Consider the following 17,062-nt stretch of genomic DNA (forward strand, 5'->3'; position numbering starts at 1 on the left):
TGGGATCCAGAGAAGCTTTTAGGGTTCGACGCAAAAGGGATTTCGTTCCAGTATGTCGAAGCGAAAGCAGGGGAGTTGCTTGAGAAGGATCTAGGATGGGTGGAGTGGAAGCTGCACTGCATCTCGCGGTTGCGAACCACGGCGATGAAACGGTGCAGCAGTATATCAAAGAGTGGTTGCATGAAGTGATTATATTGGAATTTTAACTTCTAAAATTTGGGGCGTTGGAGGTGAGGCTGCTGGCTAGCAGACATTAGGAGGCCAATCCTATTTCTTTGCTGCACAAGTGTTTTGACTTTTGATATATGATGGGCCTATGATTCTCTTTTTTCCATTTACCTTTGTAACAATTGTGGTTATGCTACTGAGTACTGATGGTGGGATAGGGGCTATCTGTTCTCATTTTGAAGGGTGGTTGCTCTATTGATTATGTGGTGGCTGAGGAGGACGTTTTTGTGGCTTGCTGACACAGTAAAGGAAGGTGTGCCATTGATGGTGTATCGAATTGATCTGTTTCTGGCTTTCTGGAATTGAATATTGTGATGATGGGTAAAGTAAAACAAAAATTGGGGGACATATTTAGTAAGGTAAAAAGTACTGGGGTTATAGCATAAATTTTTTGAATGATATCCACTTAACACTAACTTATCCATGTCATATTAAGTGTATTATTATTATTGGTCCATATCACTCATGTACCATACTGTTCCGGTCTAAATCTCCGGTTAGGGCTAAGCAATTAGGCAATAAAAGTAGAACAAGGCAAAGTAACAAAATGAGTAAAAAGTATTGGATCCCCCACCGCATGGGCGGTGTCCTCTTTATATATTATGAAGTTTTGACCCGTTCGGGTCATGGGTCGCCTGGCCCAATAGTACAAATTCGGTAAGCCCACATAATACAAAGGCTGTAAGCCCGCTAACAGTACACAAGCCCACAAGACACCTAAGCTTAAAAGCCATTTTAAGGTGCAGCGTGTCTTTTAAGTAAGCCCACAATACAATACTCGAAGCCCCTAAACATATAAAGTCAGTAACGCTAAACTTAAATAACTGTTACATGCAAAGATGTCACATAATAAACAGCATAAGCCTCGCCCTTATAACAAGCAAATGAATCTTCGCCTTTTTCAATAAGCAAAAAGAAGCTTCGCCCTTGTCGATTACTGAAATTACTCCACCTGCTCTCGTTTCTAAGATTCTGACTGAGATCTCTTCCCATCACTTCACTGTCATATTCCTGTCATAATCACAAATAAGATATGCAAATATTTTGAAATTTGAATCTACCTTCCCTAACACGTGATGGCACAAAACCTGACAATTCTCATAATTCATTTCCACTCAGCATTTAATACCCACTATCTGACTCCTTTCAAACGGCACTAGTAAAAAAGTAATTATTACATTCAAACCTGAAGAAACGCGACTGTTTACTTCCCCAAGACGTTTCACCAGAGAAGTTTTACCGGTTCAACAAAGGACACGTCTCCTCTCCTAAAGCCTAAAAATGTATATGAAACCACGCGACTACTCCTAGTTACAATTATAAAAGCACCACCTCTCTTCACTTCTCACTACTTTCAACCTCTCTAGTAATTTCCTCACAAAATCCTAACAGGTGCTTGCTGCTTACTCTCGGGAAACAAAAGGGGCCTCTGAGAATTTTACAAGAACATTCCGCGTCTTCTTCAAAGCTCTACTCTTTTCCTCCTGGTAAATCCTCATCCCCTTCAACTATTTGTTTATCAGCTTTAATGTTCACATCCCCTCTTCTCCATTTCTTCTCTTGAACTCAAAATCAAATATCAAATCAAATTTCTTGCACACAAACTCTCTTACCCAGAATACTGAGACCTATCTGCCTAATATATCCATAAACGACTCTTTCACAAAACTTCTCCACCCTGATAACCCCTTTTCCTTTTAATTTCAGGTAGGTTCTCAAAAATGGTTGCAAAAAATTCCCGTAAGGCACCTAAGAATCGTAAGAACCCCACGGCTGCTGATTCCCTATGGGTTTCACGAAAAATCACAACTAGATTCAGTCATTTCCATACCATTCCTAAAGTAATGGATCTGCTAACCAAATACACTTTTAGGGCTGACGGAAATGATGCCTACTTAGACATAATCGCATGCGCCCCTGATGAACCTTGTTGTTTTGGAAAACCTGACTCTAGCGGAAGAAACTACACGTATTTCTTCCAAACCATATTTCTTGACCTCGAATATAAACTTCCCCTTTCAGACTTCACCTGTTCCAGCCTATCCCTAATGAATATCGCCCCAACTCAACTATCTGCAAATGGTTGGGCTTATCTTAGGGCCTTTGAATTGTTATGCATCTGCCTGAACATAGTTCCTACCTGTAAGAAATTTTTCTCCTTTTTTGAAACCTCTGGGATGAAAGTGAAGGGTGAGTACATTTCTCTATCTTCCGCTAGAGGAAGTGGGCTTTTCACTCTGTTTAGGAGCAACTACAAACACTGGAAAGCAAAATTTTTCAAACTGAGGGAATCTGAAAAAAGTAAAGACGTTTTCTACTATGATGACGGCACTCCTCGGTTCCCATATTACTGGACTGATAAGCCCGAACTGATTTACAAAATACCTGAATCTTCCTTAACAATTGATGAGAAACATGAAGTTGATTTCTTGTCAACAATTAACTTAAACCTGTATGACTTTTACGAGGCGTTTAGAAAGAGAGACTTAGCCAGCTTTGTTGGTAAGAATCTCCTTTTATATCTCTCCTACCCATCTCTTTTGCCCAAAGATTTATGACTTTCTGCTTCTTCATTTCATTGCAGCTAGAATGGCATGCCTCTCTGAAGATGACATTCTCCGCTTCCGTCGTGAACAGCAAGCATTGAAAAACAAACCTTCTCCTGCCAAGACTTTGACTGAACCTGAAGGAAGCCACTCTGAAACTAACAAGAATCCCGCCCCGAAAAGAAGGAAAAGAAATCAAGATTCTGAGAAGCCCACGGAGAAGGCTAACATTCAGTCTTCAATGAAAAAGTTTGTATCCAAAGGTGCCAACCAATATGGATCTTCCAGCGCCCCGCCCCCTTCGTGGAAGTATGAACTTAAAGAGTTTGAAGACATGACTGCAGAAGAAGTCACTTCTTTATGGGATTCCCGTATCAACTTCAACACCCTGGTGGATACGAACCTTGTGTTCGAGGCTGACAGAGAGAAAATAAGAAAAATTGGGCTTCAAGAAGCCTGTCAAGCTGTTATGACCAAGAGCCTGGAAATTGCTGCAATTTCAAAAATGATAGAACTTGAATCCAGTAGCTTCGATGGGCTTTCTACAGCCAAGAAGCTTGAAGACAAGGAAAAAGAGAACGCCCAATTGAAATCGACCGTGAAACTGTTGGAAAAATCTAACAAAGTCAATGAGAAAAAAGCCGCAGACCTGGCTTTGGAACTTGAGAAATTGAAGAAGACCTTTGAAGAAAACAAAGCCTTGATGAAGGCGAAAGAAGAAGAGAATAAGAAGATGAAGGAAGAGGCAAGCCTTTTCGTCTCTGAGAATACAGATTTGAAGGAATCTGTCGCCAATCTTTCCACCGAAACCACCTCCTTGAAGGCCTCCATCCTCTCCCAACTTGAAGCTGGCTTTAACAAGGCCAAAGAGCAAATTCTGTTCCTCAACCCAAACCTGCCCATCAACACTGACGGTATTGATCCTTATGCAAGGATCATTGACGGAAAGTTGGTTCTGCCCAACTTCGAGGAAGAAGAAGAAGAAGATGAAGAAGAAGAAAATGAAGGAGAAAGAAATGATGACAAAGGTGAAGACGCCAATGACAAGGAGGGTGCAGGAGAAAACCACTGATCCTTCGCCCGAAAAATAGAGAATGATGTTTTGTTTCCTGCTTGGTCTTATACCAAGTGGATGATGTAGTTTCTTGCTTTCCTGCTTTTCAATTATCTCTGGTCTGTCTAAGGCGTACCGCCTCTCCTTTATTTTAATACAAGCGTTCTTACGTTGAAAATCTCATTGTTATTGCTAAACCTTAACTCTGCATCGCCCTTCCTCACCTAGACTCATCACTTCCACTTATGATAATATGATTAACTCCAAAGTAACGTATCAAAAATATGAACAAATGAAAAATCCCTAAACAACATATCAATAATATGAACAAATGAAAATAATTCACAGCCCATATACCTTTCACCCGGATTCCTTTTAATCACAGAACGATGGGTTCATTCAAGCTTTCCACGCAAAAGAAACTTTCATAGTTTTGCACAAAAGGAAAACTTTGATATTTCCTTAACAACTATTCTTTGAATTCATAAGGCCTTTGTAATTTTGAATTGAATCAAAAATAAAGAGATCAGAAGCGCAATTTGTTCTGATATAGAAATTTGCTCGCTTGGAGACTTTGTGCTTAAGTTGGACAAGCTTAATCCAAGTTAAGGCTATGCTTATGAATTCGTGGCCAAACGCTCTAGTTTTAAGAGACTTACTCTTTCTCAATTGTCTGGAATCGCCCAATTGATAGACCTAAGTTGAAAAGTAACTTAAATGCTAACAAAGCACTCAAGAAATTTTTAAAGGTTATGCCTCGTTAAAAACTCTCCCGCCTGGGGTAGAGAAAAGAGTGCATACCTGTTTTTTCATTAAAAATTAACATCATGCCTCGTTAAAAACTCTCCCTAATGGGTAGAGAAAAGAGTGCATGCTACCAAGTCTTAATAGACAAACCACATAGTCTTGACACTTAAGCAAATACAGAAACCACAAACAATGAATACGACGTAGTCTTTGAACTGAATAACAACACACTGAAACGAAGCAAACAGAACACAACTTCAACTGTAGTAATAGCGCAAGTGTTGTGCATTCCATGCCCTTGGAACCCTGCGCCCAGATAACTCCTCCAAGTGGTAAGCCCCTTGCCCCAAATCTCGCAGAATTCTGTATGGACCTTCCCAGTTAGGTGTCAGCTTTGAATCGGTTGGACTTTTTGCCTTTCTGCGTAATACCAAGTCACCCACTTTCATGCTCCTAGGCACCACTCGTGTATTATAACGCCTTTCTGACCTTTGTTTGACTGCAGCCTCCCTTAAACGAACTTCTGCTTTAACCTCATCTGCCAAGTTCAAGTCCACTAGAACATTTTCCCGATTCTGGTTTTCTTCATATGTAGCCACTCGGAAAGTCATGTCTTGTATTTCCACTGGAATCATTGCATCAACTCCGTAAGCAAGCTTGAAAGGTGTTTCTCCAGTAGTGGATTGGGGTGTTGTGTTGTAAGCCCAAACCACTGTGATCAATTCATCAACCCATAATCCTTTTGCTTCGCCCAATCTCTTCTTCACGCCATTCAAAATCACCTTGTTTGCTGCTTCAACCTGCCCATTAGATTGTGGGTGTTCCACTGAGGCGAACCTATTTTCAATTCCCATCTCTGCACAAAAATCCCTGACCTTCTTGCTTGTAAACTGTGTTCCATTATCAGAAACAATGGTTGCTGGCACTCCAAACCTGCAAATTATCTTCCTCCAATAAAATTTTTTAACCTTCTCAGCTGTTATCTTCGCCATTGACTCTGCTTCAATCCACTTTGTGAAATAATCCACCGCCACCAAAACAAACTTGACTTGCGCCCCTGCTGGAGTGAATGGACCTAGAATATCTACGCCCCACATTGCAAATGGCCATGAAGAACTCATTGAACTTAAAACTTCAGGAGGTGCCCTGTGAAGATCAGCAAAAACTTGGCACTTTTCACATTTCTTAACATACTCCATACAATCGCCCTTTAAAGTTGGCCAATAAAATCCTGCCCTCAACACCTTCGAAGCCAAAGATCTTCCTCCTACATGACTGGCACAGACCCCCTCGTGCACCTCAAACATAATCCTTTCTGCATCCTCTTTGCTAACACACCTTAACAACGGTACTCCTACGCCCCTCCTGTAAAGTTGTCCGCCCATCATAGTATAACGACTCGCCTCTCGCATTTGGTCCTTTGAAAACAGAGCTAAATCTGACCCATCCGCTTCCAGGCACATTCGAATTCTATCCATCCAATCTAATGCTGCTCCGCCCGTAACCACCATAACATCATCCTCCTTCACACTTGGACCCTTCAAAGTCTCTTGAATTACAGACTTGTTGTTACCTGGTTTCTTCGTGCTTGCAAGTTTGGATAATATGTCAGCCCTTGTATTTTCTTCCCTCGGAACATGATTTACCTGAAATTTGTCCATCTGCTTCAACAATTCTTGAACCTTTACTAAATACTTAGCCAACTGAACATCCTTCGCCTGATAATCTCCCTTTATCTGATTCGCCACAAGCTGAGAATCAGTTTTTATTACAATACAACGTACATTCATCTCCAAAGCAAGCCTCACCCCAGCTATTATTGCTTCATATTCTGCCTGATTGTTGCTCGCCTTGAAGTCAAACTTAAGAGATTGCTCTATAATTACTCCACCTGGTCCCTCCAAAACTATACCAGCTCCACTTCCTTTCAGATTTGATGACCCATCAACAGATAAGAACCATTCCACTTCTTCTGGTACTTTTTCTTCCGGAGACATCTCATTCACAAAATCTATCAAGCCCTGCGCCTTTATTTGTCCCTTCTTCTCAAATACTATACCAAATTCTGACAATTCGACAGCCCAAGAAACCATACGCCCTGCTAAATCAGGCTTTTGAAGTACTTGGCGTAAGGGAAAGTCAGTTTTGACTTTGATTTGAAAACCTTGAAAATAAGGCCTCAACTTTCGGGCGGTGATAATCAAAGCTAGTGCAGCTTTTTCTATTTTTTGATACCTTGTCTCAGCCCCTTGTAAAGCATGGCTCACAAAATATATAATTCTCAACTCCTCTTTACATTCTTGCAATAAGACAGAACTCACAGCATTATCTGATATGGAAATGAAAATTGACAAAGGAATACCTGGGATTGGTTTTGACAATATGGGAGGCTTAGCTAGATGCTCCTTTAGAGTTTGGAAAGCCCGCTCGCACTCATCTGTCCATTGAAAAGCTTTGTTCTTCCTCAAACACTGAAAGAATGGAGCCGCCTTACTCCCTGAGCATGGTAAAAATCGTGATAAGGCCGCAATCCTTCCTGTTAACTTCTGTACTTCTTTCACCGATGTTGGGCTCTGCATTTCTAGAATTGCTTTACATTTATCCGGATTAACTTCAATTCCCCTCCGAGTAATCATAAAGCCTAAAAATTTTCCACTCTGAATTCCAAAAGAGCATTTTTCCGGATTCAAACGCATGTTATGCTTCCTGATTTCTCCAAAAGCCTCAGCCAAATCCGTACAATGACCGCCCATTTCCTCTGACTTGACCACCATATCATCCACATAAATTTCCATGTTACGCCCCACTTGCTTTTCAAAGACTCTGTCCATCAATCGCTGATAAGTTGCTCCTGCATTCTTAAGCCCAAACGGCATGGTTTGATAACAATAATTCGCTTGGTTCGTCATAAATGCTGTTTTCTCTTCATCTGGCGCATACATTCGAATTTGATGATAGCCCGAGTACGCGTCCATCAAACTCAACATTCCAAATCCCGAAGCCCGATCCACCAACTTATCTATGTTCGGCAATGGATATGAATCCTTTGGACAATGCTTGTTTAAATCCGTATAATCTGTGCACATTCGCCATTTTCCATTACTCTTCTTGACCATGACAACGTTAGCCAACCAAGTAGGATACTTCACTTCCCTTATAAAACCTGCATCAATTAACTTATTAGTCTCTGTTTTCATCGCCAATGCTTTCTCTTCGCCCATTTTACGCTTCAACTGGGCGATCGGCTTCACTCCAGGGTTCAATGCCAATTTGTGGCAAATGAACTCTGGATCAATTCCTGGAAGATCTTGGGCGCTCCAAGCAAACAAGTCCATGTTCTCAGCTAACAATTGCACCAGTCTGCTTTCCTGGATTGGAGTTAAGTTTACCCCAACCTTCAAATTCCTTTCGCCCACCTTCACTGTCTTTGTTTCCTCTTCTGGAGTCACCTTAAAATCTGAAAAGCCCTCTCTTGGGTCCAAACTAACCTCATCTTGATCAACATCAACTCCAAAAACCCTATGTCCCTCCTTCACGGCTCTTTTTCCCATGTGACCATACTGTTTGAAACTGTCAGAATAGCACTTCCTAGCAACCACCTGATCAGCCTTCAAAGTTCCAACTCCGCCCTTATCCAATGGATACTTAACTGTTAAATGCCTTGTTGAAATAATCGCCCCAAGCTTGTTAAGCGATGGTCTTCCAATAAGCACATTATACGGCGATGTGCACTGTACCACAAGAAACTTAATGGCAAAAGCTTTCTCATTTTTACCTTCACCAAACACAGTATTCAGCTCCACATATCCTCTAACAAATACTTTTTCACCAGAAAAACCAACTAATGCCCCATCGTACGGTAACAGATCAGTTTCCGTAAGCCCTAACTTTTCAAATGCATCGCCATATATCAAATCTGCAGAACTCCCTTGATCCAACAGTACCCTCTCAATTTCGTAATCAGCAACTTTTAACATCACCACAATGGGATCATCTTCATGAGGTTGTACTCCCTCAAAATCTCTAACAGTGAATGTAATATCGGGCTGATTGACTCCCCAACTTCCCCAATCGTTTGTATGGACAGCATTAATGGAATGAACATACCTTTTTCTTGAAGAATTAGTCATACCTCCTCCTCGAAATCCCCCAAATATAGAATGAATGCGCCCTTTAATTTCAGCGCCAGCTTGCTTCTTTGGTTCAGACTCTTCAATTTCTTTCCCTGTATCATCACGCTTCGTTGAGGTTCCAGCTCCCTCCGACTCCTTTCGCCCATCCAGTTGACGCATGTAGCCTGCTTTTATTAATGCCTCAATCTCTTTCTTTAGGGTAAAACAATCATCTGTATTATGTCCCGCGATTCGGTGGTACTCACACCACTTACTCCTGTCCACGTTGCCTGGTGGGCGTTTTGGTTGTTTAGGAAAACGAATTGTGTTCGCCTCCAGACACATGTGCAATGCTTCAGTTAAATTAACCGCGAGTGGGGTCGACCTGTCTTGTTGGTTTCTGGTCCACGTCATCGATCCATAACCACGATTTCCATAAGGCTGAGCACGATTGCGAAAATTAGAGCGGTTATCAAAACGACTTGAATTATTGTAACCTCTCTCTCCTTTTGTAACCGCTCCGCCCGAACGCTGATCATTAACCACCGCCTTTTTCGAATCTAACTGCTGTTGTTGGCCAGTTACCGCTGCACTTTTACGGTTTCTCTTTATGCGATCACTTTGCTCCTCCCGAATGAAACCCTGTACCCTGCTTCGCAACTCCGCCATTGTCTCCACGGGCTTACGACTCAAACTGCTGTTCAAACTTCCTGATTGAAGACCCAATTCAAAAGCCGCAATGCAAATTTCGGGCATTTTATCCTCCAAATGCACGGACAATTGATTGAAACGCCCCATAAAGGATTGAAGGCTTTCATTATGCCTCTGTTGCAAATTAAACAAGGCTGCTGGAGTCACTTTCTGGGCGCGACTAGTTGAAAATTGGGACAAGAATTTCGCCGATAAATCCATGAACCCTGCAATTGAACGCGGTGGGAGCGTTGTAAACCAAGTCATTGCTGACTTCTTAAGAGTTGAAGGAAGCATTTTACACTTCAGAGCATCTGAAGCGCCCACAATAACCATCTTGGTGTTGAAATACACCAAATGATCCTTGGGGTCAGAATCTCCGTAGTAAGAATCAAGAACCAAAGTCTTCAAATTATCTGGAACGGTTGTGTTTGCAATGTCTTCTGTGAACGGTTGGAAATCTACCACCATCTCTGCCATTCTACGATCGCCCTCATGCAAGCCCCGATCTTGGTTGATCTCAGCAAGTTGAGTTTGCAGTTGTTGATTGTGTTGACGAAGATCAGTTAGATCCGCCATGATCTGTTGCAAAATGTCGGGCGGAACATTTTCATGGTTAACATGATTGTCCCTTCCGTTTGCTCCAGATCGATTCACCATTTTCAGTGAATTTGAAGCCTAGGATTGAATTCCTCGGCCCCACGGTGGGCGCCAATGTTCCGGTCTAAATCTCCGGTTAGGGCTAAGCAATTAGGCAATAAAAGTAGAACAAGGCAAAGTAACAAAATGAGTAAAAAGTATTGGATCCCCCACCGCATGGGCGGTGTCCTCTTTATATATTATGAAGTTTTGACCCGTTCGGGTCATGGGTCGCCTGACCCAATAGTACAAATTCGGTAAGCCCACATAATACAAAGGCTGTAAGCCCGCTAACAGTACACATACACTCGCCTGAATTTCTGGGCACCAGAGCAAGCACCATTATATCATTCACTTACATATTTAAATCCTTATATGTTTGTATATTTATTATACTACATGAGGATGAATCTAGTGAGAGGGGGTTTCTTATATGAGAGTGAGAGGAATGATTTTCAGCATTTAGATCTAAATTAATGGTTCAGATTAAAAGCTACTTAAAAAATACTTACGTGACTTTCCTCTCCATTTTTCATGTATTTGCAAAACCCTATTTTCCTATGCTTGTTTCACGCCGTCACCACTCACCACTGGGTTCGCTTACAAAACTGACATTTTTCATGGCTTGCAAACTTGCAGTATTCAGGGGAGGGTTAATTTCCCCTAATTTGTTGCTGCTATTTGTCAAAAATAAAAAAGCTTTGTGAAGCAAAAATCTATATGCGATGGTGCAGTGAAGAGTTATTTGCTAAATTGATAATCAGATTGATCAGAACCATCCATGGCCATTGACTTCAATTCTATCCCCAATTTGATTTGCTTGGTACGGTTATAACTAATTACTCTGTGTAATACAAAATTGAGTAAAAGATTCAACAATGTTGCAGCCCCAATGGATGTGGGTGCGTTGCCCCACTTTATAAAATATTTATTATATTATAATTTATGAATGTTAAATTGATGCTATAAATTGTGTTTTTATTGTATTTATTATTTATCATACATTTTTAAGATTTATAAACTATATTATCAAAGGGAAAAAAGTTAAACAAAATCTAAATATTCAATCCAATCCAATCCAATCCAAACCGTTATAAATTGGATTGGATTGGTTCAATTTGAATTTTGAGGCAGATTCATTGGATGATTAAATATAAAACTAATGAGATCAGATCAGATAGTTTTTTCCTTTAAAACCAAATCAATTCAATCCACGAATACTACTACTAGTATTGTCTGTTAAGTTCAAACGTTTATCCATATCATTTATCAGGTTTCGAACAATAACAATTTTAAGGGCATAAGTGGAACACTATAAAATTTCATATTTCAGAAACACTTTGATTCATCATCTATGTCTACTTTGTTCTGTCCAAGCCAAACAGCTTATATTGAAAGACATTTTAATCCTTGTGAAGAAGCTACGATCTACTGGTCAAAGTCTATTGTCTTACTCAAAATGACCAATGGAAGGAAAAGGAAGAAGATTGTCTGAGGAAAGAATATCGTCTGAAGCAAGAGGAACGTCTGAAGAAAATAAGACTACCAATGAAGAAAGCTAAAGTGTCTGAAGAATGAGCGTCACCTTTGAATCAATAAAATATCTCTGACAAACTTGGAGAAGAAGTTTTAAGAGAAGAGCACGTGATCTAACAAAGCACAATTGCCAAAGCTGAAGTTCAATGTTGTCACCATCAAGTTGCCATATTTGCTCATCAACGGATATAAGCAAAGACCAATGCTACCTACCAGCGGACATACTACATCTTTTCAGCAAAAGGTTTTCATCAAACACTGCTATGCATTTAATGCACTTGACACAAGTACACAAAAACACTGTTTGATCCAACAGCTAGAATCTCTGTGAAGTACAAGCCCCAACGGCTATAATCTCTCTCTCACAGAAGTTCATGAAGTATAAAAACAAGACTTAAAGATTTCTGCAAGCTAACGATCCAATCTCCATTGAACTTATTCTAACGATCAAAGTCAACAAGAGAATAAGCAAGATATCAACATAAGCCTAAGAGTCAGATCTTTTGACATCGTCTAATTCTAGAAGGAGAGAACAATACCAAGAGTCAAATTCTCTTATCCAACTCTCTCTAGAGTTAAAACATAAAATATATCCTCATAGTTAAATCTCATATCAAATACTTCATAGTTCTTGAGTTTGAAAGCCTCTACTATCACTCTTGTAAGAAGAGATCTCTGTAGAAGAAAACGATATTGGAAAGATTGTAGGAGAAGTGCTGTCTAAACTTGTTAGGAGAAGTCTTGTATAATACTTATTAGGATAAGTCCTTGATAATATTTGTTGGGAGAAGTCATGAAGAATACTTGTTATGAGAAGTCCTGAATAATATTTGTGGGAGAAGTCCTGGTGAATACTTGTAGGAGAAGTCATTGATACTTGGCTAGTGAAATCTTAGTTTAGCCAAGGACTGGACGTAACCCTCGTTTAAGGGTGAACCAGGATATATCGCATGTGTTTCCATCATTTATTCCATTCTTTTATGTGTTGTACTAAATGATTGCGAAAAGGTTTCTAAAACTATTAATTCTTTGAAAAAACAAAAATTTAGAACAATACAATTCAAATCCCTTATTTCTTGTGTTCTATCTTTACATTTCACTGTTAGCAATCGTGATGCCTCCACCACCGTTCACACGAGACATTCTTATGTAAATTATAAATATTCACATGAATTAGTTTTCCTAGTGGGTTGAAAGAGAAATCAAACCATTGATTCAATTTTGAAAAAATAACCCAATAAAAAGTCGAGATCAAGTAAGAAAACCGAAACCGATTCTAAAGTCTAATACACCCATATGAATAGCTCTAGTTCCTATTGGGGTGATCAGCATGCAGTAGCACTCAAGTCAGCGCACTAGTTTACCTTAATGGCCTTTCTGCTTCGCAGAAAAAAGCAGCTCAGGATCGCAACCGCCCCGTTGGTATCAACGGTACATGCATTTTGCTTTACGAATCAAAATCAACCTAAGTGTTTCATTCCATGTGCACATAATCATTGATAATTAAAAAACATCCATTTCATATGCGATACTAAAATATAAATCTGTTGCATTCTCAGTGCACTTCCATTGGCGTGAAGATTTGTCCATGAAAAAAGAATAAGGCGACATAATAGAATGACACGTTTAGATCCTAGCTAGGCAAGACCTATGTCACAAACAGGTTTTAAAATTAATGGAGCCCTTTACATTGATCATCACTATTAATTGTTTAACGCTTTTGGTATAATGTCAATAACATGTTTTGTTGTATCCGAGGGCCATGTAATATTTTATTTCTCTTTGGTGGGATTCTACTCTATGTTGCATCAAACTCATGTTTCTTGCTTAGGCATCCTAATAATGTCTCTCAACAAAGGGAAATAGACAATAGTTGATAGCGTGGTAAGTATACTAAATTGTTGGAAACCAACATTAATGTTTGAAGACGTAGTACGGAAAAGAAAATTCAGTCGAGCAGAATCGGAATTCATTGCATTCATGCTTATCAAAAAAAAAAAAAATAGGAAAAGTAGAGAAAGATTAATAGAAAATAATAAACGGTAAAAACGCATAAATTGAAATGGACGGTGGTTGCATATTAAAAGTGATGGTAATTTTTGAAGGTTACGTTAAAGAAAAAATAATCATCATGACCTAGAGTAACTAAAATGGTGTTGATTTCTTATCTTAGAATATAATATCAAATTAATTAATCTCATACATAAAAATTATTCAAGAGCTAAACAAGATTAATTGAGGCAGTTGTTGGTTGAGTGACTTCTAATACTCTTTTATGAATGAAACAACTTGCGGAGAAATGATAGTTTCCTACTTAAATGAGTAACTTTGGTTTAATATAAGTATTTTTTCACAATAAACAATTATGGGTTAGTCGGTAATATACACATTTTAATAAAACTGATTTTTCAATAATTTTTTTTTAAAAATCGTCTTGGCCTGTTCACACTTGTGCGGACAACAGAGAACTTTTGGAAACAAAACGATGTCTGGCAACCTCACTAGCAAAAAAGAGACCCTATAAATGCCGAAAAATCATCCTATCTTCATCCGTCGAAACAAGTTTCGAACATCAAACATTCATTTTCCTTTGAACGAGATCCCGCCACAACGAAGAAAGTGGGACATAACAGTGGACAATCTCTTCCCATACCTCAGCTCAAAACCCCCAACTTGCTCATGTGAAATCTACTCATTGTTTTCCCTCAATCTCAAAGTCGAAGAAGCCCCTAGCGAGGAAATCTTGTCAGCGCCACAGACAAGGCCGCTCCACCCACCCGAGCGTCATTTAGACGATTAATCATCAAAGACCCATGCTCGGAGGATGTAAACCGCACAAAACCAAAACGAAAGAACTTTTCAATTCTCCTATTTCGTTGCACGAAAACATCACCAACCTTCCGAGTTGGGCAAATAGTCATCTAATCTGGTGATATCCAACCACTTCAGCAATTCCATCGATGAAAATCATGGATCACCGACCGAAAGATTTCCATCTTCTTCCCCACAATCCATCTTCGCTCTCTGGTTCCCCTTTGTGCCCCCATCGCCTTCCAAAGCGGGTATGAGACTAGATGGTGAGCCTCTTTGTTGCGATCCAAGCGTCGTCACTGCTATCCTCGCTAGGGGTAGAAATTGAATAGTGCTCATTCACACCTCTCGGAGGTGAAATGAGGTGGAATGAAGAGAGAGATAGGAAGGAAATGAAAAGTAAGAGAGAAAAAATATGAGATGTGATAGATGATAAGTGAATGAAAATATAAATAAAAATGAGTGGAAATGAAGTGTTTTGTAAATGAGATGTGTATATATCATTGTTGAAAAATGTGGCTTAGAGAGAGAAGAACTTCCGATTTTTCACCTATTGCAAAGATAAAAAGTAATATTCGGGATCACATAATTTTACCTTTCTCCCCAATTTTATTCTTTACCTCAAACGGGCACAGATCCAATTCCCAGATATAGTTACTCCTTCTTCAAATATTCCACTCTACCAATTGGAAATGGAAGGTAATGTTTCTAGATCTACAAACATACATATCGTGAAAAGCGAACCATCAAATCAGTCAATCAACATTTACATGAGGAACAAGTTGAATTATAATTAGACTTCAAGTTAGTTATTAAATTAAACAAAATGTCAAACAGTAAATTGAATGTTTATTTGTTTAATCTGAGGAGGATCATAGTGAATGTTGGGAATAATTTGAGGTTCTCTCTCTTGATTAATTAACTAAACACGTACGGCAGGACATGATCACCATTTTATGTGTGGAAGAATTTCCCAACTAATTAAGAGCGTCACGTTGGCCAATCTGATTCGGAGGCCCCACAAATCACACATGGACCCCACCACTACTTTTTGCCCCACCAAGTTACTTCTCTGACCCTTCTCCCCTCGCCACGTGTTTTACTTTCAACACTCTCCACGTGCCACTCCAATAACAAATCTCAACCACTACTTATTCTCCCGCTTCATCAACTCCTCTTGAGAGCTCACTCCATCATCACAAAGAAACTAAAGAAACAACAATAATGAATAACTCCACCCCTCTCCATGATAACGCGAACTCTATTCAATGTGTGACTTCTCTCAAAACACTAACACCGCACATAACATGTCTTGCGGTTCACCGGAACTTTCTCTATGCCGCGTCCCTAAACCTAATCAACGTCTTCGACCTCTCCCATTACACCCTCATCGACACCTTCAACCAAAGCCCTCGTTCAGGTTTCGTCAAATCCATCACGTTCAATGGTTCAAAAATCTTCACTGCTCACCAAGACTGTAAGATCCGTGTCTGGATCATCACCCCATCAAAACGACACCGTCTCTTAACTTCCCTTCCCACCGTCAAGGACCGTCTCCGACGCTGCATCGTGCCGAAAAACTACGTCACCTCTCGCCGCCACCGTAAGAGCCTTTGGATCCAGCACAACGACACCGTTTCGGGTTTGGCGGTGAACGGGAGGCTCATGTATTCAGTTTCGTGGGATAGGAGTTTCAAGATTTGGGATTTAACGAGGAATTACCGTTGTTTGGAGTCTGTTAAGGCGCATGAGGACGCTATTAACGCCGTGACAGTTGGACGTGACGGCGCAGTTTACACGGCGTCGGCCGACGGGTGCTTGAAGATTTGGAAGAGGGATGAGAAGTTGAAACGGCACGTGCTGGCGAGCAGTGTTGTAGGGAAGCAGAGGCCAACTGTTAACGCGCTTGTGCTGGATGACGGTGGCGAGGAGTTGTTTTCTGGCGGTAGCGACGGGAGGATCTGCCGGTGGGAGAGTGAGTGCGGCGGAGGGGAGGGTGTTGTGTTGGTGGAGACGTTGAGGGGTCATGGTGGGGCTGTGCTGTGTTTGGTCCACGTGGGTGGGTTGTTGGCGAGCGGGGCAGCGGATGGGACGGTGAGGATCTGGCGGCGGGAAAAGGGGAGTGGCGGGTATTTTTGCGGGGCGGTGTTGGGAGGGCATGAGAAACCGGTGAAGTCGTTGGTGGCGGTTTCCGGTGGTGGAGGTGACTCGAATGGTGTCGTGACGGTTTTCAGTGGAAGCCTAGATGGGGAGATTAAGGTGTGGGAGGTGTTTGCTGGTTCAGTTTGAAGTTTGAACATGTGTAGCTAGTCTGCAAATGATTTCCAGAAGGGAAGAACAATTATTCCACATTTCGAACCAATTAGAAACAGACAACATCAATAAACAAATAAAAAAGTACACTGGAAAATTCGAAAATGGAAAGCACGTGACTCTTCCTCCACTCTCCTTCCTTGACAACACTTAACTTTTTCTGCAACATCTCTCCATGACTCTTGCTAACAACCCATGTGGACTGCATGCGAGAAACACATGCTTCCGGCTCAACACTTATAATTTATATATCAATCTCAAATTAACGCGCGTTTTCATCAGGCTGTGTCGTTGCTATAGTGAAGCTTCACATTATATGATAGTGGCGGCAACAACCTGTTATAATGTTATGACTTATGAGGATATATGGAGTAGCAGGCTGCAGA

General features: G+C 40.5%; 1 protein-coding gene across 1 annotated transcript; it reads left to right on the forward strand.

Annotated features, from left to right (window-relative positions):
• Positions 1–15,587: 15,587 nt before the first annotated feature.
• On the forward strand, positions 15,588–16,652 carry LOC130712950 (protein JINGUBANG-like). The gene has a single exon (XM_057562761.1). The coding sequence runs from the start codon at positions 15,588–15,590 to the stop codon at positions 16,650–16,652; it is 1,065 nt and encodes a 354-aa protein (XP_057418744.1).
• Positions 16,653–17,062: the final 410 nt, after the last annotated feature.

The sequence above is a fragment of the Lotus japonicus genome, chromosome 4 (assembly GCF_012489685.1).
Source record: "Lotus japonicus ecotype B-129 chromosome 4, LjGifu_v1.2".
NCBI classification, from domain to species: domain Eukaryota; kingdom Viridiplantae; phylum Streptophyta; class Magnoliopsida; order Fabales; family Fabaceae; genus Lotus; species Lotus japonicus.